At 38.9% G+C, this 25,074-nt stretch overlaps 1 protein-coding gene across 2 annotated transcripts in view; it reads left to right on the top strand.

Moving 5' to 3' along the window:
* The window catches only part of CAV1 (caveolin 1), a 33,772-nt gene extending 12,327 nt beyond the window's left edge, over window positions 1–21,445 (top strand). For both annotated transcript variants that reach the window (XM_061165313.1, XM_061165314.1), the window contains exon 3: window positions 19,251–21,445. In XM_061165313.1, the coding sequence (XP_061021296.1) occupies window positions 19,251–19,592 (342 nt within the window). In that variant the 3' untranslated portion in view covers window positions 19,593–21,445. The remainder of the gene's footprint in view (window positions 1–19,250) is intronic.
* Window positions 21,446–25,074: the final 3,629 nt, after the last annotated feature.

The following is a 25,074-nucleotide window of genomic DNA, read 5'->3' as shown; positions in this document are numbered from 1 at the left end:
ATTTAGGAAGCACTTCCTCTGCACCATGCATGGAGCCTGCATGCATCCTGGCACACCAGAACCTGCCTGACAGAACCACAGCCACCTGCTAAGCCTCACCTCGGATATCTGGGCCTCTCTCAGTCCTCCCTGATGGCCCTCTTCAACACTGATCCTCTCTTCTCTTGGCTCCCACCACATGGTGATTTTGTGTCTATTTTAGCATGTATCAAAGCCCTCTAAGCATTCAGCTTCTCTATCCTCATGGCTGTCTCCCCTCTTCTCTTCCCACATCATGTGTGAGTCCTTTGGAACAGAATAGTGGCTCCCTGGACTGGCTGCCCAGTGCTTACCCAGAGCCCCCACTGAGTCTGCTATCAGAAAATGGATGCCGAACTGAATCTGCTGAAAAGAATCTGAAACTTCTTTTTTAACTGAATGTTTTAAGTGAGCGAAAAGACAGTGGGATTATGTCACTGTCTTCCTTTGTTCCTTTTCTCTGTGGTGGCCACATTTAAAGCCTTACAAGGAAAAACATATCCAAATAATTAAGAAATAAATCTAAAAACATTCACTCTATCTCAGGTAAAGAGAAAACTCATTCTAACATGTATATATATTTATTATTAAAAATTCATTTTAATCCTCAGTTTTAAGAGAACACAAATATGCATCTCCTGAGCCTTCCTATAAGCAGCTAAGACACCTGGACAATCTCCCAGGGCCTGCAGGATAAGGCGAATCTCCTAAGTAGATGGCAGGCAGGGCAGGCAAATTCCCAGAATGCCAAGCGATACCACTGTTGCGGCTTGGCACTGTCTCCTACGGCCAGAAGCATGAAGGCGGAGAGTCGGGTCTTAGGCTATGTGAGAACTCCCCTGCCAAGAGAGGGGTAGGAGGACTTCCTCTCAGACTCCCCGTATATCTCTGGACAATTACAGGGGTCAACATCAGAGGAATGACTAGGTCAGGAGAGAGCCCTGAAGAAAAACCCAAAACCTGAAGAAAAAAACAAAGCCTAAAGAAGACAACAGCTTTGAAGATCCCAAGCCTCGTCTTCCTGCTCTTTCATTTTATTACTTCTATATATTAATTATACAGAGCTCTGAGATTTTACTAGCTGGGAGGTGGTGACTGTTAATCTACCATTTCCACAGCATAGAAGTTTCTTTGTACTTCATAGGTGGTCTCTCAGAGATTTCAGATCTCTTCTCAGGAACAAAACAAAACAAACCAAAATAAGCAAAACACTTCAATATTTCTAGGAGTCAGACATCATTTGTTTCATTATTGCTATCTGGACCAAGTGAATGTTGGCTCCTTTTCCAGACACACTTCTTTCTCACATCTCCTGTGATATCAGATGGATTTACTATAATAAGAATAAGAGTAAGACATGTCAGTGGTAGTCGTTCAGTTGTGTCCAACTCTTTGCGACCCCATAGGTTGTAGCCCACCAGGCTCCTCTGTCCATGGAATTCTCCAGGCAAGAACACTGGAGTGGGTAGCCATTCCCTTCTCTAGGGGATCTTCCCAACCCAGGGAACAAACCTGGTTGCCCACATTGTAGGCAGATTCTTTGCCATCCGAGCCGTCAGGGAAGCCCCAAGACATGCCAGTTTGATCCCAAAGAGTTTCCCTATCAACAAAGTATAGGAAATCAGGATAATTTAATATAAATTAATAATAATTTAATTATTAATAATTTAATATCAATTAAATAATAATATAAATCATTATTCAGTTAAGCATAGGGAGAACTAGAAAGCTGCCATTAAAAAAGGATGGTGATGTGTAATGTGGATTTTAGATGTGACTTTACACAGCCAAGAACAGTTTTAGCACATTTACCATTTTATCAATGAGTGGCACAAGCAAGTTAAGAGGACTCTCAACTTACAAATGACATGAATTATAACAACCTTGCTAACATCTACGATTAAAAATAATATCAAAGTGATTTTTGGCAAGTTACAAATATTCTATACAAATAAGATTAAAAACCAATACAAAGTGAGATAATGTTAAAAGACTAGGAATACAACATATAGCTATTAATGGGAAACAAATAGGCAAAAGTATGAAGAATAAGAAAATACCAGGAGAGGGTTTCTCCTGGTATTTCTGTGGGAGCTTGTGATGTGGAAAATCAAGATGCTTGGTGAACACAATGGATATGGAAACCCTTTGTAATAATTCCCTAGCTGCGAAGGGACCAAGATCTCCTGGGTGAAAATCACTATTGTAAACATACCCTTGAATGAATCCATCAAGTCCCATACACCTTGGGCAATAGGGGACCCAAACTAAGTCTTATCAATTGTTCCTGAACATTAAACATCTCAATAATTTAATGATATTTTAAAGGAAATATAATAAATAGACTCAAAAGGAGAATGCAACAAAAAAAAAAAGTCATAGACAAGATTCTCTACTTTATTTGCTACGAATCAGACTTACTAAATATGGGTTCTGTTTTGAGCTTACGAGGGAGGTGGAGATGCTGGAAAGATCCTATAGAAGAGCAAAAGGAAAGAGATAGGGATGAAGAGAAATACCCAGGTAGGGCTGGGGAGGGACTGTCTTGTCTGGCAATTTGTTAGAAGAGTTGAAAGGGAACATAAAATGTCAGCTGCTTTTAGTTATTGCTGGGATCTTATGAGACTTAGCAGGGAATTATTGCTCAGATACAATCACCACTTAGGACAAGAAAAAAGGAGGAAAGAGTTAGTTTAAAAAAAAAAAAAAAAAACACATTAGATTACATGGGAGAAGAAATTCCCAGTAATGAGTGGTTAATCCCAGGAATGTGTCACAAGAGGTTGTTTTGTAACAGTTGTGTGTTAAATTCCTAATTTGTCTATGTAGCTTCTCAAATCCTTCTGTCTCTGCAATTACAATTTGGTGTTTAAGAATACTGACACAGAGTCTCATAACTAAGCCTAGGCATATGTATGAACACTTTCCTCTATTCCTGCAGGATACCTGGTTTGTTTGGGGGCAAAGAGGAGTTGATGTGGCATTGTGTTAACAGTGGTTGAGAATGCGAGTGTAAACATCTGAAAGTAGAACACTGAAAAATGCATGCATTGTATGTTCCAAAAGGTCAGTATGAAACATTATCTTTATGGCAAGCCTGCCCATCCACTCCCTCCTACACATTGCATATTCACACAATTTTGCAGCTTGTATAAACCCCTATTGTGATTTAAACTCATGAGACAGTGTGGCTTCTGCAGAGGGTGGCTGTTTTGTGACTTTAGACCAGTGGTTCTTTATACTAGTTGCAAATCATCTGGGGAACATTTAAAAATACTGTTGTGCATGCCCCATCCCTAGAAATTCTGATTGAATTGGTCTAGGATGGGGCCTAGGCCTATGTATTATTAACTTTATTTTTTAGAAAGCTCCCCAGGTGATGCTAATGTACAGCTGGAATTGAGTCTGGTTTCAACTCAGAATTTCTCTATAATAAAACAATGCATCATGACAAAACTATAAGCACTACAGTGGAAAAATTATCACTTCTCTAGGTCCTCATCCGGCAGAGTCCTTAGAATTTTTATTGGAATATGGTGTTCGTCACTCAAATTCCTATTTAAAAAAAAATGCTTTCTGGAACTCTGCTCTAGCAGCTATATAAGATAGACTTTGTACATAGGATAAATCTCGTGTTACTTACGTAATTCAGTCCTGATGTTTTTCCCTTTGCTTTGCTCATTCTTTCTATTCTCCCCAAAAGGAAGGTCAGCTGGTTAAGAGTATCAGAACATCATCCCTGTCCTTCCTTTTTTAACTTGGGTTCATGGTTCAGGCATATACTAGGAATGGAGCTGACAACATGCCCTGGTTTCTCTCCTAATGGTGTAGAGGTCACAGGAAGCTTCACTGGACCTAGGGATGGCAGTGTCCTACATTTTTCCAGACCTGGCACAGAGAAGAGACCCCAAGTCACCTGAGAAGTACTTTACTGATGCCAATCACTCCTCAGAACAGATGGGGAAACTGAGTCTCAGAGGAAACCTGAATTGCAGCCCTCTCTTGGACACTGACCTCAAGTATTACCTTGGGCCTTGGAAAAGTCACTTGGACCCTTTGGGCAGCAGTTTCATTATCTATAGCAATTAAGAAGTTGAACTGGAAGATTGCTAAGTCACTTTTTATTTCTAAAATTCTGTGATTCCAGTTAACCAGTATTTATAAAAGTGCAGAACACTATAAAAGCACATAGAAGTCCATGCAGAGAGAAGGGTGGAGGACCCCTCATCAATACTATTTTTATTACCTTCTTCCTAGATTTTACCAATTGTCATTTTCACTTTTAATATTAAGGCTGTGGGACTTAATTAATCATTTTTGAAATACTGAGCTATCAACAGATGGCATGCTGAATACAAATATACCACAAACAAACATTTGGTCCTGAAGAAGATCAAGAACTGGAGTTCATTTCCCCTTCTCATTTGGGTTCAGAACTCTGTGGTCTTTCCTTTTATTGCCCATGCCTCCAAATTGGCTGTTTGTGTTCCAAGATAGGTCAGTTCCAAAGTTGGTTACAAACTTTCTGTACTTTTTATTTTTTTTAACCAGCCAATTCCTCTTGGTTCACATAACAGAAGAATGCATCATCACTTGCAACTTAAGTTAAAGCAATGGCGTTAATAAGGTCTAGCTAAATAGAAAATGCTCAGACTTTCTGAGTGGTGACAGTTGTCAAATTCACCTAGTTCATATGGCCACATTTCTGAAGTTCTTTTCAACAGCCCATCTGTGAGCAATAGGATCAGATGACTAAGAACTACAGGGCAGAAGCACTATGACTTTGAATCAGATTTTCCCATTACCCAGCTATAAAGAGTCTGTTTCTCTCTGACCCATATAAAGTTCAGCATTTAAGACCCTATGTGATTTTAATCCCATCACTTAGCACCCCGGCTATATGAATCTGAAGGAAAACATGAATTTGTTCGAATTCCAGATGCCCTGAATATTCTCTGGGAACTCATCAGCTCCCTAAGCTAAAGTATAGGTTTAAATCTAAATCTAACTCTGTAGGTTTCAACCTAAATTTCATGATAAACAATAACTGAATAGATCTGTCTTCCCTGTCTCTGATCATTCTTTTTCCAAAATTACTATGACTGCATTAGGACAATAGAATGCAGTCAACAAATGCAATCACTAGCCCCTGGCCAGATAATAACACATTCCAAACTTTCTTTCCTAACGGAGATTTTATCAAGTTTGTGCTCTTATAAATAGGAGAAAGAGAGAAATATAACTTGGCAAATGGAAGCGTTAATTAATTTATCCATTTATTCAACAAACATTAATTTAGTATGTACTACATTCCAGGGGAGCTTATAGTCTAGCAGCAGAAATAACCTCACACACACAATCAAACCATTAACTAAGTGTGGGATAGGTTGGATGAAAAAAAAAATGGTCTGGTCTAAATTCAAGAGGTTAGTGATTTGGGGAGGGGCAAAAAAAGTGATTCTATTACCTTGAAAGTAAGGAAGTGTACCACAGAAAGACATCACTCCTCCCTGATAATGATTGTTGAGCAGGCTTGAGCAGCCAGAAGCCATCCCTATTTTATTTGCACTGTCCCCTTTTGAAAGACACTCATACCCAAATCATAGATCCTATCTAGGTTCTGTTTCTTCATTTCATTTATTCCATCCTCAAAGAGTAAGTACTTCATAACTACTGAATAAACTCACAAGGCCACAGTACTGTAAACCAAAAGTGCCTGAAATAAATATGCAAGCATTCTAGGCTATAAATGTTTCTAAAGTTTAGGTTACAGCTTCATCAATACATATTCTGATTTTCTAGAGCAGCAGATTACAACAGGGATAATTTTTTGCTCCCCTAACAGGGTATATTTGGCAATGTCTGGAGACATTTTTAGTTGTAACAGTTTAGGAGGTGCTAGTGGCGTCTGGTGGTTAGAAGACAGGAATGCTGAGAATCACACTACAGTGCCTGGGACAGCCCCCCAACCCTCACCCTAGCAACAAAGAACTGGCTGACCCAAAATGCCAACAGTGCCCAGATGGAGAAACCCTGTATGAGAGACTGGAAGTTGCGTCTTGGGAACCACACAATGAGCTGTGATCATCCTTGCTTAGGCCTCACAAGGACCCTAGTGTAAATCCTTTTCCTCACTAGCCAAGCAATGTTCAAACCTGCAGAGATTTATTTCATTCATTTTCTATTTGTTTAATAAACAGACTGGAAGCACTGGAGGGAAAAATATTCCAGCAGTGAAGTAAGATGAAAGCTATTAGTAACCGTAGTTTGACTTAAGTGAATAGTAGGAAACAACATCTGCCATCAGGAAGTGAGTTGTAGAAACTGAAAAAAAAAAAAGTTAAGAGTGTTTAAAAAGCTCTGGTTTAAACAAATGTCTATGTGAACCAATGGGTAGCTTGAAAACAGTGAAGACATTTCCGTTTCTTATGTCTTTGATAGAATGGAAAGAGCTTTTATTTTCTTTAGCATGGTAATCATTCATATTTATCCTATGACCTGCCCTAAAGCTTAAAGAATAACAAACTCCCAAGGGTAAACACAGAATTTTGTGACCAAGTGAGACCTCTGGATGAATCCTTATCATTGTATGCTTGGATAAAACAAGATTTCCATGCACTAAACAGTACAAGAGTTTCTGTTTGGGAAGTAAGCTTCCACCACTTTGAAGGAAGTAGCTACTTCTCGAGGATAACAAACATAAGCTCCCCCAAGGTATGACTCCTCCCCCATTCAAGTTCAGCGCTCTAGTCTCAGTGCTCCTATCACCAGCCCTTGCTTGGCTTATTTTTACACTGTTCGCTGTTCCATGTCATTTATTTGGTAATACTCGACATCAACAAGTGCCACCAAATAAATCAATACCAGAAGCCTGAAAATTTAAAAAAAGGAATCAAAACACATGCAGCCTGCTTTGTACCAAGCCATCTGAAACTAGGTACTTTTTGTAATAATGAAAATGTGAGACCATGTGGATGGGAGAGATGGTTCCAGATTCCTGAAAAAGGCTCATGGTCAACTGGTCTCAGGTCCACCAAACATGGTTTTAGGTTCCTGCCTGGGATCCCCAGAAGTAAGAGTACTCAGCTTACTCAAGGAGGTATAAAAATGCTGTGGAACCCCCAAATCATCTCATCATCGAGGACAGTTTTTAACAATTTCAGAAGGATGTATATTCATTTCAAAGAAATTCCTTTAAAAGTATCAAAAACTAGGGGCTTAAAGCAATAGAAATTTAGTCTCATGGTTCTGGAGGCTAGATGTCCAAAATCAACATGTCAGCAAGACCATGTGCCTTTGAAACCTGCAGGGGAATCCATCCATGTCTCTCCCTAACTTCTCCTGGTTTTCTGGCCATCTTTGGCATTCCTTGGTGTTCAGCTGCATAACTTCAATCAATAACATGGCCTTCTTGTGTCTTCACATTACACCATCTTCTTAAAAGGATACCTGCCATCTCAGATGGGAAGCCCACTCTATACCAGTGTGACCTCATCCTAATTACATGTACAAGATCCTGTCTCCAAATAAGGTCACATTCCAAGGTACTGAGGATTCAGACTTCAATATATTTTTTGACGGGGAACACAATTCAAGGCACAACAGGATGTAAACTATGCACGTATATTTTTGTTATCAAAACAGGGAAATTTAACTTTAATACAAACCCAAGGATCATTTATACTCCCTCCTACAAAGAGCAAAAGATGGAGACACCTGGTGGCTCCCTTCAGGCTTAAGGTGAAAAGAAAAGAAGAATAAGGCAAAAAGGAATTAATCTAAAGCAAAGAGTCATGTCTACTTGATGTTGCTGCCACTTTCAGACACATCCATGAACTCAGTCAGCTGGAGCATCCTCTCCCCCAGGGCACATATGCTTCAAGTTTATAATAAACTCCAGAAGGCTAATGCACACACAAGAGATGAACTAATTCTTATTTGCTCAATGGCAGAATGCAGAATAAGCACCCACTTGCACAAAATGATATCAGGAATGCCAAGTCTCTCATTCCAAAAGAGCTCCTCCATCCTTCCAACACTGTTACTGAAACCCTTGACACTTCCCCACTTCTCCTGGTTTGGGTCCCTGGGCCAGAAGCTCCCGATGTAGTATTGACTTGACACTGTTCCAAATACTTTGCCTAAGTTATTTAATACACAGAATAATCCTATGAAGTAGATGCTATTATACCTACAATTTACAGGTAAGAAACTAAGGCACAGGGAGATTTAATAATCTTAGCAAAGCTGAGATCCAAAGTGGCCCCAAGCTATCAACCATGTTACCATATTGCCTTTCAACAGTAGGGAGAGACACAGTACTAACTTACTGTCATGCCCACTTAGATCGGAGTGTTAGGATATTTAATCCTCTCAGTAGAGAACTAAGACAGCAAACAGTTTTTTGTTTTTCAAAGTGTCTTCCCTGTACCACTTGTATCAAAATGAGGGAAGAGGTACACACACCTGGACTCTACCCTCAGACACAATTGATTCAGAATCTTAGTGCCCAGAAATCTGCATTTTGACAAAGAAATGAGGGGATTAATGTTTGAGAACCACTGACCCTACAGGAACAGAACAGGGAAAAGTCCAATGTTAAGGTTAACTAGAAAAAGCCACAGAGAGGAGACAAGGCAATGGGGACCCTGTAATCAATGGTCAGATGACTCAGGGGGTCCTGAGCAGAGAAGAACGTGGCTGCTGGAGAATGAAGGTAATGCTGAACATGGGGGTTTGATAGCAGAAGTAGGCCAGCCCCAGCCTCTGACTTGGATATGCATGCCCTGTCCTGTTAGAAATGGTTGTTTGCTGAGTCAGGACAGCATTTTCTGTTCATTTGGATGAAAAGCATGGTTGCAGGCAAGGGAGAGCAACCAGAGCACATAGATTCAGAAATTCTTACTCTGAGTATTTGAATGAGCAGGGTTTCATAAACAGAACGAGTACTGGTGTGAGATTAAAGCAAGTGGTATGATGGAGGATCCAAGAGACTTAAGTCCTGTGTTTGGTTCAGTCACTGATTACAGCCTCCCTGAGGCTCAGGCTCTTGATCTGTAAAATGGGGGAAATAACACCTGCTTTGAAGGTCCTCACATATAGGATGTGAACTCATTGAGACACAGTACTCTATTATGTACATTATTGCTATTCCAAAGCCTCTAAAAATCTCTTGACTCAGAATATATATGCCACACTCATGCCCTAAGACCATTAATAACACAACAAAGGCCAACTGGAAATGATGCTCTGCCTTACTCTGTGCATCCCCCTATGACTCTGCCAGGAAAGACAACATAGTCACCTAAATTCATTCTAAAGTACAAATTATTTTGTAGGCCTGCTGCACTGGGACACACACACACACACGAGGAAAAGTGGAGGCTAAAGACAACAAAGGACAAATTCACTCTTCTCACCCTATCTCATCCACACTGGTGTGCTCTATTAATGCTCTGAAGAGATGGGCCGCTATTTCTGCTTCTACCTCTGCTTGCCCTCTTCAGCCTACTCTAGTGCACACCCCTTGCTTTTGGGCCAGATCGGTACAATTATAATTATTCAGATCATTGCAGTAAAACTCAACCAAGCAACAACATAATCAGTATTTTCTAAATCACTCTTCCTTAAATCTGAAAACTTCTGAGTCTGAATTGCCTCCTCCTCTGTAGGCTTTCCATGCCTTTCAACTAACTTGCCCTCCACTTCATTTTGATCAAATCATGGTATTACAGAGCTATGGTAAAAAAAGAATATAATTTTGAATAAAATAGGATACCAAAAAAATTTGATAAATAAAAGTGTACTTGTGAAGTCAGGACTAGAATTCATAGTAGATAATATGATGGTTAATGTATGCCTACATCCTTTCAATGGCTATTTATAGCACCTTTAAAATATATATATTGATGGAATATTTGCTAATTAATGTACGCATAATACTATTAGGAATTGTGGAGGATACCAAGATGGGTGCAGTGGACACCAACTTGCCCTAGATCCTGGTTTGTTCCATTCATTCATTAGTTAAGTGACCTTTTCTTGTCAGGGAAATAAAAGACAATTTCCTATTCTTATTATGAAAATAACCTAGAACTTCACAAGTTTGTGAAGAGAAGCAGACGAGTGAAATAGGACACTAAATGTGTACAATGTCTGTTCTGAGGTCTCTGTAATGTCTGAGAAGCAATCCAGAGGGAGAGACAAGGGTTCCAGCTAGAGGCCCAGGTCCAGGACTGCAGGTGCCCTTTGCACTCTGCCCTGTACACCCAGCCCTCTGCTGTCACTCACAGAGGTATGCAAATACCCACCTTCCTGTTCTCCAGTTTGAAACTCTGACTACTAATGCAGCCCTCTCCCTTTAGGTCCAAAGGCAGCCCAGTGCTCTCCCATAGGGTGAAGTTGCCTAGCACCTGCTACCCCAAGGCAATCCAGGAACGCTTCAGTGTTCCCACCCCTGGTTTAAATTCTTCCTAGTTCTCCGTGTAGATTCTCTGGAAGTCCAAACAATCACAAGCATTAAGGATACAATACAGGCCTCCTCTTTTCAGTCGAGGCTGCAAGAACACTGCAGCTTTCACTGCGGCTTTTTCCCCTCAATGATGCCAGTTCAGTTCAGTAAACAAATGGATATTTGCCCTTGCCCCTGAGAAAACACAGAGGCATTAGGGCAAGTTCCTGTGTTCTGGTAACATTTAATTGTGCTGGTTCTCAACCCTGTCTACACCCACACACTCATGGACCACATTTATTCCACTGACTTCAAAGGCCATTCAACATGTTGGAAATATGTGTGGGAACACTGAGGGGAGTTTGAAATTAGTTTCAACCCTCTTTCTGCATGTGTGGATTTGGTTCATGCAGGGTAGGATTTTAGAAGTACATATTCGATTTTTAAAACATTCATTTGTTTATACTGGGTTTAAAATCATAAAAAAAATCAGGATTTCTATTGCCAGTTTTTGTGTTTTTCATAATAAATAAGTCATTCATCCTTGTCCAATAAATATTTATAGGTTTAAATTAGGAAAAGCTTTTCAAGAGGATTTCCATTCATTCTTTGTCCACAAACTTCCATATGCCAGCCAGCACTGGAGGAGTTTCAGGAAAGAAGCAGGAAGCAGACTAGGGCTTCCAGGCACAGAGGGAAAAGAGTATTGACAACAGAAAGAAGCTGTCATTAAATCCATACAGATGTTGTCATTCACTAGGTTCACTTTTTTGTATAAGATTCACCAGGCCCACCCAGAGAGTGTGATCTAAGTCTGAAAGGAGCCTAAGAATCTGCATTTTAACAGGTATCCTCCCTCCCTCCCATTAACCTTTGCCACACTACCCACACACTGTGCCAGTGCATTCAACACATTATATTCAAAAGTCCAGATTCAGTGGCATGTCTTCAAGGTGGAGCTGACTCTTAGTCTTTGGTGCATATATGGGTAGAAATCCAAGCACATTAGCAACATGAGCTGATAGCACTATCAACTGTGTACAGTGTTTCTAATATTCAGTTTAATATGAATTGTTGAAAGTCTAAAATACTGTATTTCCTTCTCATATATTTCTGGACTTTGCTCTAGGACCAAACTGCAGGATATTTACATACATTCATTGTGTATATTTTTCTATAAGCATGAAAATGGAATTATATAACAAAAAAAATATAATGGAAAATAAAACATGATCATCAAAATAAAGGTGGTTTGTTTTAGAATTGTATTAGTCATCTATAGATGCATAACCAATGACCTCAAAATTCGGTGGCTTAGTACAGCAAATATTTAAATCATCTAACAATGTGTCTGAAATCCAAATGTGACTTAGCTGAGTGGTTCTGTTCAGGGCCTCTCACAGGCTTTAATCCAGGTAGCAGGGCTGGAGTTCGTCTCAAGGCCCAACTGGGGAAGACCTACTTCCAAGCTCACTCACATGGCCACTGGTAGGATTCAGCTCCTCCCAGGGTTCTGGTTTGAGGACTTAGTTCTTCAGTGGCGACTGGCTAGAGTTCTGCCTCAGTTAACTTCCTCACACACCTCTCCATAAGGCAGCTCATGACTCGGCACCTGGCTTCCCGCAGAGCAAGCAAGCAAGAGAGCAAGAAAGGAAGGAAGATGATACCATGGTCTTTTGTGACCTAGTCATGGAAGTGACGACACCATCATTTCTGCCACATTTTATCATTTAGAAGCAAATCAACAAATCCAGCCCACTCTAAAGTGGGGGTAAGTTACACAAAGGCATAAATACCAAGAAGTTGAGGAGGGAATCACTGGGAGCCATCTTAGATGTTGTCTATCACAGAACACATGAATTTGGTTTTTTTATTGTCAATTTATCATCCTACTTATGGTTTGCTAAAACTAAATGTAAATGTAAAACTTTTCTGATACGGGTTAGGGAGTATATTCTGTGGGTAGAGTATAGTAGTGCTGAAAAGATTCTGAAGTGACTAATTGAACTTAGGTTTCTAAATGAGGAGTTGTACACCTATTATGCTAACCAAAAGGAAAGAGTGTTAGTTACTATATCACTTCAGAAGGCTTTCTGATATAGGTAACTGAAAATCTAAATAGCTGTGGCTTAAAAATAAAAGCATAAGGAGAAGTCTAGAGGCAGACAGCTACTGAATTGTTTCAGTAGATTGGTAGAGCAAAAGCAGCATCTTCTAGTCTCTTGGTCTTTTAATTATATATGTCACCTCCTGGTCAAAAGATGACTTCTCTACATTAAGGCAATACATCATTTTCTAAGTAGGAGGAAAAGGGCAAAGGGCCATACAAAATGCCTCTGTTTCTTTTCATAAGAAAGCTAAAGCTTTCTGGAAGTCTAGCCCCTCAGACTTCCACTTAATCTCATTGGCTAGAAGAGGGTCACATGTCTACTCTAAACTGACCACTTGACAAGGAGATTAAGATTACCATGGCAAGTCTAAACCATCTATAACTTATCTCTAAGATAAAAGAATTATTTCCATGACCTGAACAAATGAAGCTTCACTGGCAGAAAAGTGGGACTGTGGGTGTCAGGAAGACAACACACATCTTCTATAAACATCTTGTTTGTTATTACTTATGTGTTCCATATATCCAGTATAATCACAGTTTCATAATTTTATCACAGTTTTCACAAAAATCTAAAATGATATTTTCCCATGGAAACAGGCAAGCATCTTTGCTTATTAAATCCCAAATGTACTTAAAGTTTCCTTCTTGGAAATTCTTTATCCAGAAATAAAATGTCCAAATTTTGAGACAAAAAAATGAGCCCATGTTTTTTAATCCTGTGTACATGGAAAAAAATTTTTTGAATATTTCCATCACATACATTTAACAAAATGACTTACTGCACTAGCCAACCACTATTATTAAAACACAGTGAGACAGACTGCTTTTCTTGACGTCTCCTGCTAGAGTTTTGCTAACTTATGTTTCAAAAATTATAGCATCATAAGTCAATGTTTTACAAAAGTATTTAATGTCATTTATAAAAATCTAATAACATAAACTCTTGACTCCTTATAAAGCATCTATTAAGACATACAAATACTGAACTTTATTTATGCCTTTGATTTTGAAGTCTGATTCTTGCCAGAAGGGCAACTTGTTCCATAGTTTACAGAACTGAAAATCAGCTCATGGAGGAGCAGCTCAACCTCATCTGAAGCATCCCCATTCTAAGAAACTAAATGGCACCTGCATGTCTTGGCTTTTATGTTTGTCCGAAAGGAAACCTCTAATTCTCGCTCTGCTCCAAATCTAGGTGAGCAAATACAGTTCGCTCTGAGTAACACCTACTCTGAGACTTCCTCTAGAGGGGTAAGAGGGTCACGTCCCTGAGGAATGGGACTCCAGAGTGACAGCTTTGATGAGGGATAAATCAAACCGATGATGCATATGAACAATGAGCACACTAGAGATAATCAGAAAAAGGCACCACTTTTCATTCAATGATGTTCAAATTTACATACAAGCCTAGTCACCTTTTCAACTGGCTATGGAATGCAGCATCCAGATGATGCAGGGTGTGTGGTGATAGCAGTCAGTAGTGGAAAAGCCCAGGAAAGTTTCTAAGCCTGAATTCCAAGCCTGTGTCTGCCATTAAGTGGAAAACTGTTCTTGATCTGGTCATCTAACAGCTTTGTCCATCAATTTATCTCTCTCAAATGGATCTCCTTTTCTTTAAGAATCCCTTCAGCTTTAAATATCTATGAATCTGCTAAGGCAACTATGCTTGGATGGAATTTGTGAACTGCCTTTAAATGGAATGACTGATTAACAGAATTTTGTTGGGTTCAATCAATTATGAATGTTTCAAAAATAAGGATATTTTTCAAAATATTCCCTCTGGTTTTCACCTATTCACCCTATATAGGTATACAGAAATGCCTATATTTATGTTGAGAAAAGGACATTTCTCCTAACCTCACACAGTGATATATTTCAAGTCTATGTCTTAGAAGACAATGAGAGACTTACAGGAGACCTAGAGATAGGAATGGGGTAGGCAGAGAAGGGACATAAGGAGAAAGATGTACATTTGTAGGGAAATAGTGTGGAGGGCATGGGTGGACCTAGGCCTGGGAATCAGGAAATTAGAGTTCTAATTTCAGCTTTTCCACTGATTCACTTGGGACCTTGAGAAATCTGGTCCATTTAAATCGTGCCTCAGTTTCCTTATCTGCCAATTAGACAGAGAATTCTTGGCTGGGTGCCCAGGATTGTGAGAACATGATGTGCAGGACCATGGAAATTCAGTCACTACCAAAAAGGCAAAACATCCTAGTTACTAGATGTCCTAACTTAAAATAGAAACATTAACAAGAGTAATTTCTTTAATAATCAAAATGTGAATGTTTCAGGAAACATATCATTCTGGGTGAAAATTAAGCAAATAGGTCTATTAGAAGAGCTTATAGTCCCAGGGATACAAAAGCAAAAGGAAGTTAGACTTGGAGAAGGACAAGTTCCAGTTTTGTCACTTATCATCTGTGTGACCTTGAGTAATTTCTTAACCTCCAACAGTAGCCTCATTATGTAAAATGAGGATAATGGCATGTACCTCAGAGGTTGTGGTAAAGATGATTATAGATGGAAGTTAGTTCTCTGGAAGCACTGATGAGGTTTGAATTTACAGCCACCATGTACTTTGCAACTGGTAGTTTCTCTTATTTCAATTGCTTATTAAAAAACATAGTCATCCAGAACAAGTAATTTTTAATGCTGTTTATTGAGCATTTACTATATTGCAATGCTCTATCCCCATGCCAAGCACTTTGCATAAATTTTCTCATGTCCTCCTCACAAACACCTATCGATATTACTATTACTGTTGTAGAAATGGAGGTAGAGAGAAACTAAAGATTATTTCTGGCTTCATTGTGTTTCTTTAACCTGCCTTTTCTCTCTTCAATTGCGCCTAATTGCTGTTACTTTTATTTTAAGCCACGTTACATTCTTAAGACTAAAGCAGCAACTAACTAAGGAATATATTTATATAACATGTTATTTTTGTCATGTTGCTTTCCACCCCTGGAGACTTGCTCTAAATTCACTTGGATATTTGAAGATAAATCATACTCATTGCTGTTTTGGAAAGCATTAAAAAAGTAGCCACTCAAATTTTCTAACTAACTTAAAACAAAACTTAAGAATTTCCAAAATGTTCACTAAAAAAAAGCATTTATATTTATGCTTAGAAAAGTTAAATTATCAGTAAGAAATCTTACACATATGGCACATGTTTATAGATCTTCGCTAAGGACCAATCGTGTATATGTGTGTATGACCTCATCCTAACACTGTTCTCAGAGACCAGGCTGTGGGAATTCTTACAGTTACCAGAGGGTTAAACTCAATAATCTCTCTCTTTTTTTTTCTTTCTGGTCAATGTGCCTTTTAATTATGAAATACTAATTGCCTTAGAGAAAATTTTAAAAATATTTTTTAAGCAATGTGGTATTAAAAGAAAGAATCAATAACTTTCAAACCAGATTGGAAATTAAAATCTACCTCTTATTTACCTGGACAATTTATTAAACTTCACATTTTTCTATTAAATGGCAATAATAAATTACAGAGTTGCTGTGAGTTAAATGAGAACAGCGTTTGATCATGATAGCCAGTCAACAAATGTTAGTAACTATCCATTCCCTTGGAAAAGAATCTGTAGGCAAACATGCTTAAATTCTGTTCTGTAAAGAGACAGGAATCCTTGGTTCTTGTAAAGTCCCTACCAGCCTTCCTTGGCAATAGACTCCCTATTTTCTATAAAAGTGATGGCCGCCTTCTATTAAGTGCCCACTTCGGGGCATTCATGGACCACCACTGCCCAACCTTTGATTCAGATTAAGAATACCCTGCTCTAGTGCATTCATTTTGACTTCACCAAATCCTCTTACAAAATAGGGTCATCTTTTTAAAATAAAATTATTTGGGGACCTTTTGAAGGAAAAGCACAGACCTTTATTTTTAACAGCTTTGGGAAAATCCAGTACCAGAGCAAAATCCTATAGTAAACAAGTACCTGCACAGAAACTTCATTAAAAGATTGATCTGACTTGCCACACATTTAGAACAATCTTTTAAAACACACAAATGTTTACTTCTGAGTCTAGATCTAAACCGGGAAAGAAACATTAGAACAACAATAAATTTATTTAACTTCTTTAGATAATTATGGACATACCTTTTTCATGTATTACATATTCTTGGGACACTGGACAACAGATCAAGAAACAGAATGTTTTAGAAAATAAACCTTAACTATTGGTAAGCATCATGTATTTTTTTCCAAAAGAAGTTAATTGTGTTTAACCAAAAGTGGCTCCTTGGCACTGAGAGGCTCCATGGAGTCACATAAATCCTCATTCCTTAATCCTGAGCTTGCCTGGATTGCTGCTAGCAGTCATCAACTTGTTTATATTTCAAAGCACATTAGATTCCTTCATATAGCTGCCACCACTCTGCAGTTAAACTGGCTCTGTCCTACACTTCTGGTGGTAATTTTTTTACCCCATGCTTCAGTTTAGTCTATATAATCCTTCCAGATGGATAAAAGCTCCTGAAAATTAATTCTGTGGGAAAGAATGCTACTGGGAAAGGGGCCAGGCTTGCATCCTGTCCCCACCTTTGCTCTGTGTTTGACTTTAGCAAGCCACCATTATGTCTCTGAATCTATTATCTTCTTTTGTAAAATGACAACCTACCTTCCCAGATTAGTTTGAAACCCTAGATCACATGGAGACAATGCATGTAGAAGCAGTTAGTAACAGCTAACTGCTACATGACTACAAACTAATTTGGTTATTTCCTAGTGGCCACCAAAAGGGACTAGTACAGGTGTTGCTTCTGCTGCTAAGTTGCTTCGGTGGTGTCCGACTCTTTGCAACCCTATGGACCATTGCCTGCCAGGCTCCTCTGTCTATGAGATTCTCCAGGCAAGAATATTGGAGTGGGTTGCCATGATTTCCTTCAGTGGATCTTCCCGACCCATGGATTGAACACACATCTCTTATGTCTTCTACACTGGCAGATGGTTCTTTACCACTAGCACCACCTGGGAAGCCCCTAAAGAGAGCAGAGGTGACATTAACACCAAGAAGAAAATTAGGAAGGCAGTTAAGAAAATGTTGAGAGAACTTAGTTTTTGAATTGAAGAAACAGTAAAGTTTTGAATAAAGACAAATTCAACCTGTAGTGGGCCTCGCAGGAGGTGCTAGTGGTAAAGAACCTGCCTACCAATGCAGGAGATATAAGAGATGCAGATTCAACCCCTGGGTCAGGAAGATCCCCTGGAAGAGGGCATGGCTTTAATCCTTAAAGCTCAAGATTAAGCAGCAATCCAGACAAGCTCCAGTACTCTTGCCTGGAGAATCCCATGGACAGAAGAGCCTGGCGGGCTATGATCTATAGGGTTGCAAAGAGTTGGACTCGACTGAAGCAACTTGGCATGCATGTACAACTCTCTCTAGCAGGCATGCCTGAAGCTCAAAGTTCATCTTAGGCTTTTCTCTCTCCCTATCTTTGAAGTAACCAAGTCCTGGGGACTCTTCCTTTAACATCCCTGAAATTCATTCTTTTCTTTTTTCATGGTCACTATTCCGGTTTTGGCCCTGCCATCTCAAACTTGGGATACTGCAAGAATCTTTCTGCCTTGAGTCTCTTTTCCTTTTCCCCCAGCCTAGACACTGCTATCAAATTCATGTTGGTAAATAACTGAATTGGATTGTGGCTGCATTCCTCTGCTCCAACATCTTCAACAGACACCGCCCTACCCCCCACCCCCCGCCACCCCCATCACCACTGTATATAAAGTAAAACTGAGTCTGGCCTTAACCTTTCTTTTCAGCCATGGCCACACAGGTCTATCTGCCTGTGACACTCACTGCATCATCCTTCCTTGTCCTGGGGTCTTGCTCACAGCGTTTTCCAGAGCCTTTCTTCCTTCCTTTCCAAGTCATACCCCATTTTCCAATCCCTGCTCAAATCCCATCACACCATGAAGATTTATTGAATCCTCAGAGCCCACAATGATCTAATTTCCTGAAGATATTCTACCAGCTGAGTGTTGGAGAGTTGATAATCAGTCATGAACTGCTTCCCAGGTGGGGCTAGTGGTAAAGACCCCACCTGCCAATGCAGAAGATGTAAGATGTAGGTTCGATCCCTGGGTCAGGAAGATCCTCTGGAGGAGGTCATGGCAACCCACCCATTTTCTTGCCTGGAGAAATCCATGGACAGAGGAGCCTGGTAGGCTACAACCCATAGGGTCGCAAAGAGTCGGATACGACTGAAGTGACTTAGTACATATGGACTAACTACCTCTTAACATTGTTTGTGTAGTTGTCTTGGAATGCAGTTAACTTAGGTCATGTTATTTACATTTTACTGAATGCCTAGTATACTTATCCATGTTGCTGGGCTTTACTTGAAGGCGAGAATTTTATCATATCCCTTTAGTTTTCCCTAGAGCAGCAGTTCTCAACCTTTCACATAGCAAAGAGACACCCAGAGAACATGTTAGAAATCCACCTTGACACTACCCCTAGAGGTCTGGGTGGAACCCAAATCTGCATTTCCCACAAATTCCAAGTGAGGCTGATGCTGCTGGGTGCCTTTAAGCATTTTACACAGAACCTGTACATAAAAGCTAATATATATTTATGCATACTCAGAAATGGTTTTTTTCTTTTTTCTTCTATTTCAAGCTCATGTTGTGTCACTTCTTCTTTTCAGATTGATTTTGAAGATGTGATTGCAGAACCAGAAGGAACACACAGTTTCGACGGCATCTGGAAGGCCAGCTTCACCACCTTCACTGTGACAAAGTACTGGTTTTACCGTTTGCTGTCTGCCCTCTTTGGCATCCCAATGGCACTCATCTGGGGCATCTACTTTGCCATTCTCTCTTTCCTGCACATCTGGGCAGTTGTACCGTGCATTAAGAGTTTCCTGATTGAGATTCAGTGCATCAGCCGTGTCTATTCCATCTACGTCCACACCTTCTGTGACCCGCTATTTGAGGCTATTGGCAAAATATTCAGCAATATCCGCATCAACATGCAGAAAGAAATATAAATGACGTTTCAAGGATAGAAGTATATATGATTCTTTTTTCCCTTTTAATTTTCTCAGTGCCAATTTCAAGTTGCTAGTACAGCAACAACATATGAATGAATTTCCTGGTTCAGAACAAAGATATCACTCTCTCAGTTTTCATAACTATTATTTTTCTCCTCTATTTCATCTATGTTGGGGGTTGTCTGAACTTTTAAAACCCATTTAAAATATTTTTCTTTCATTTGGATCATTGTTCTATTGGCTGACATATGAACCTATTGTTGAAAGATAACTTGAGAGAAATACAAAGAACTGAGGAGGAAGAAAAGAACTAACAACCTCAACTGCCTGTTCTAAAATGTCGATCATTTTATGGTAAGGGAAGTATTCAAGTATTCCAGGCTATTGTCACTGAGAGTACAGATATGTGGGCAGTCTTAAGCAAACTCTTCCCTCTGAAGTGTTTAGTGAATTGCTGCCATTCCCTGTAATAATTCAATGGGATCTAGTGATCTTCATCAAGTTAGAAAACATAATCTGCACATGATCTATTGCCTTACTTTCTTGAAATTTTAACCTGTGATAGATACTTCTATGCCTGGATATTTGTTATATAGATGATGACACCTAAGTGCCTTCCTGTTCTTCAGGTTTTCCTTTTAAAATAGGGTCCACCTCATCAACTTTCATTAGGTCAGCAGCCTTCCTGAAGACCAAAATTAGAAAAATCCATTACCTAATTCTTCACACTTATTTCCGACTCTAAGATATGGGATCAGATGAAGTTCATGTCTGTACTTGATCACACAACATCTTTATCCATATTGAGTATGGTCCACATCAGCCCCATTAAATGAATTAAGGTGAATAAATGGGGCCAAGCCCTCTGGGCTGGCAGAAGTGGAAGCCAACTTTCCCTGCCTCTCACTAGCTGAATGAGGTCAGCATGTCTATTCAGCTTCGTTTATTTTCAAGAATAATCACGCTTTCCTGACTCCAAACTAATCCATCACTGGGGTGGTTTAGTGGCTGAACATTGTGTTCCCTTTTCAGCTGATCAGTGGGCCTCCGGGGGAAGGGCTCATAAAATGGAGGCCATTGTGTGAGACTGTCAGAGTTGTTGCAAATGTGACCCCTTCAAATTAAAGCACTTGCAACTGTCTGTTATGCTGTGACACATGGCCCCTCCCCCTGCCATGAGCTTTGGACTTAAGCCAAGCATCACTTTGCTCAGAGAGAAGATGGGGGAGGAGGCAGCAATAAAAGATGGAGGTAATTTTGCTGGAATAAATTCAAATTCTTCTGAATTCAAACTGAGGAATTTTACCTGTAAACCTGAGTCATACAGAAAGCTGCCTGGTACATCCAAAAGCTTTTTATTCCTCCTGCTCATAGTAAGATTCTTCCCTGGGGGACTTTATTTTTAACCTTCAGTTATGCTTTTATTTCCATACACCTGTTGGAATTCTGCTTGGTTTCTTTTTTTGCCTCTTCCAGTTTTCCTGGCACTTTAATCGCCAACCTATTACCTATTTAGGTTTTCTGCATTAAAACAGACACTGGCATGGACATAGTTTTACTTTTAAACTGTGTACATAACTGAAAATGTACTATACTGAATAATTTTTAAGTACAAAGATTTTTTTATCTTTATATGAGGAAAATCACTTGGGAAATTGTTTTGTGATTCAATCTGTAAACTGTGTATCCCAAGACATGTCTGTTCTATATAGATGCTTAGTCCCTTGTGCAAATCAAGTGCTGGTCCAAAAGACTGCTGAAATTTTTATATGCTTACTGATATTTTACACTTTTTTTTATCCTGCATGTCCTGTAATAAGTCTACACAATAAAAATGTTTAACAGTTAAACAGTCAGATTTATTATTTTTTCCCAAAATAGGCCTTTATGTGTTGGTTTCCATAGTGTGGTGTGTGTGTGTGTGTGTGTGTGTGTGTGTGTGTGTTTGTAAAGTGCATGTACATAGAGTCTGTACATATTTGTAGTATGTTTTGGGGGGTGGTGGTCTTCCACTTTTTAACTATTAAAAAGTCATTTAGTTGGGATCTTTCTTTTAAGGTCATCACCATTCATGAGTTACTTCAGATAAAAGTTATAATTAATAAATATTTGTTTAGAAGTTTAGTCAATATTTTGTTACTTGTCACCTAATTTGAGCCACTAACAACTTTATGTGATTGATAACTTTCTCCTTTGGTATTTGACACATTCAGGGAGGCAGTTATGCTTTGACTCTTTGCCATTTCTTAACTGGAATTTTTTAAGATGTACATTTCAGAAGTAATTTATTTTGGCCTTGGCTAAGTTTACATTAAGATATTCTGTATTAGTCAGGGTTCTCCAGAGAAGCCTATATATATATATATATATATATATGAAATATACCCATGTGAATATATAACAAAAGTACAGAGAGAGAGAGGAGTAAGAAATTGGTCCACACAAGTTAAGGAGGCTAAAAAGTCTCAAGGTCTGCAGGTGAGTCAAGCTACAGGAAAACTGATGGGATAATTCCAGTCCAAAAGCTGGCAGGTTGAAACCCAAGAAAAGCCTATGTTTCAGTTTGAGTTCAAAGGCAGGACAAATCCAGTCTTCCAGCTCAAAGGAAGTCAGGCAGGAGCAATCCTGTCCTACTCAGAAAAAGATCAGCTTTTTGGTTCTGTTCAGTCCTTCAACTGATTAGCTGAGGCCCACCCATGTTAGAGAAGGCAATCTGCTTTCCTCAGTCTACCAATTTAAATGTTAATCCCACCCAAGAATATCCTCATGAAAACACCCCAAATAAAGTCTGACCAAATATCTTGACACTCCAGTCAATTTGACACATAAAATTAACCATTACAACTTCCAAATAAAATTTTGCAAAGGAATCTTCTAACTTCTTTGCCCTGAAACTCCTTTCATGTGGTTTACAGAGTCCCTCTTGCTTGGCTCTCAAGCATGCACTGAGGCTCATAATTTAGTAATGCAGCCTGGTATTTGTGTTTATCCAGCAAATCCATTTCTAGTATGCAGTGTGAAGACCTGCTTTTGACCATGGCAGCATGTCATGTCTTGGCCAAAGTTATGCCACCAATTCAAGCAAAATCAATGAAGTGACTTTAAAGAAAAGCTTTTGCACAACAAAGGAACCATCGACAAAATAAAAAGACAGCCAAATGAAGGGAAGAAAATATTTGCAAATAATATGACTGATAAGAAATTAATATTCAAAATATACAACTCAACATCAAAAAATAAACAACTCAATTGAAAAATACATAAAAGATTTGAATAAACATTTTTCTGAAGAGGAAATGCAGATGGCCAACAGACATATGAAGATGCTCAACATCACTAATCAGTAGGGAAATGCAAATCAAAACCATAATGAGATATCATCACCTCCTATCTGTCAGAATCGCTATTATCAAAATGTACACAGATAACAAATGTTGGAGAAGATATGGAGAGAAGGGAACCCACACCTTCACTGTTGGTGGGAAATTGGTGCAACCACTGTGGAAAATGGTATGGAGTTTTTCACAAAAAATTAAAAAGAGAACTACCATATGATCCAGTAATTCCACTATTGGATAAACATCCAAGAAAAACAAAAACACTAACTTGGAAAGATACACGCATCCCAATGTTCATAGCAAATTATTTACAATTGCCAAGATATGGAAGCAACCTAAATGTCCATCAACAGAAAAAAATGGATAAAGGAAAAAAGAAGATGTGTGTATGTGTATATATATATACACATACATATATATATACACAATGACAGCCATATTGATATGTACACTTTGTTATATTTAAAACAGATCGCCAACAATTCCCTGTATATCACAGGGAACTGTGCTCAATATTCTTTAAAAATCTAAATGGGAAAAAGATTTTAAAAAGAACGGATACTGGTATATGTATAACTGGGTTTCCCTAGTGGCTCAGGCAATAAAAAATCTGCCTGGCATGCAAAAGACCCAAGTTTTACCCCTGGGTTGAGAAGATACCCTGGAGAAGGGAATGGCTACCCACTCCAGTATTCCTGCCTGGAGATTTCTATGGACAGGAGAGCCTGGCTGGCTACAGCCCATGGGGTCACAGAGTTGTACACGACTGAGTGACTAACACACACACACGTGTGTATAACTGAATCACTTTGCTGTACACTTGAAACTAACAAAACATTGTTAATCAACTATACTCCCATATAAAATAAAATTTCTTTAAATAAATTAATTTACTTCTGTGTCTAAAAAAAAGAGAGAATGAAATAATCCCATCTGCAGCAACATGGGTGGACCTAGAGAATATCATACTAAGTGAGCTAAGTCAGACAGAGAAAGACAAATATCATATGATATCACATATATCATGAGCAATTTTTTCTTTAGGATGGTTTCCCTTTTATCATTAATTCATTGGATTCTGTCAGTTCCATCTTCACTATTATCTTGCTTTTGAACTCTTGCTTCATTTTCACTGTCATGACCTCAGTGTAAGCAACCATTATTTAAATCCTGAACTAGCCTACCTAGTTTTTCTGTTTTTACTCTTGCCCCCTAATCTAACTCATTTGGTCATTTTGTGATACAGAAACACAAACTGTCATACACACATACATACACACAGCTTAAAAATCTCCAGTAGCTTACTGTATTCAGTATAAAATCTAAGACCCACAAAGTCTTACATGACCCAGACCCTAATTATATCTTCCATCTTAGCTCATACCACCACCTCCTCTTACTATCTGTGCTCTAGATACACTGATCTTCCATTCCCAAGGGCATGTGAAGTCCTATCTGGTCAGAGGACTTAACACAGCTGTTCACTCTGACTGGAATGCTCTTACACCTTCCTCTCTACTTTGCTACCTGCTCATCCTTTAAGTCTCAGCCTCAATATTACTGCTCAGAGTGGTCTTCCATATCTGAAGCAAGTCCTTCTGTCTTAGTCACTATCTTAGCCTCTTGCCTATTTTCTTCACTGCATGTGCCATATTAAGAAATTATTTTGTCTGTTTACAAAATTTTTTCTTCATCTTCCTTAGGATATAAACTCCACGAAGCAGAGATTTTATCCTAATAGACATTCAATTGGTATTTGTTAAATGAATGGATTGATGGATGGATGGATAGAAAGGGTGGTCAGACCATCTTGGAGACTATGAAGGCATGAAGTGCCAAGTTTCTGCTTTACCACTTATAGTGTCTTAAAAATGGTCTTCTAATCCATTCTGAAGTAAATTACAGCATTATCAAAACATACTTGCCATTTGTTTTTATTCTCCAACTTCATTTTTTTCCTCCATGATTTTCCTCCATTGAAACTTCCTCTATTGTACTCATTTGAACACTTTGATATGTCAAAACATGAGTTTCCCAAGTGAAATTCTAATGAGGACTACAATGGATATTTGATATACATTTTTTTCTTACTTGAATAATGGAAAACACATGTTGATACAGTTATTAAGAAAGAAGATGAT

The sequence above is a fragment of the Dama dama genome, chromosome 18 (assembly GCF_033118175.1).
Source record: "Dama dama isolate Ldn47 chromosome 18, ASM3311817v1, whole genome shotgun sequence".
Taxonomy (NCBI): domain Eukaryota; kingdom Metazoa; phylum Chordata; class Mammalia; order Artiodactyla; family Cervidae; genus Dama; species Dama dama.
This window is presented reverse-complemented; position numbering and strand designations above follow the sequence as displayed.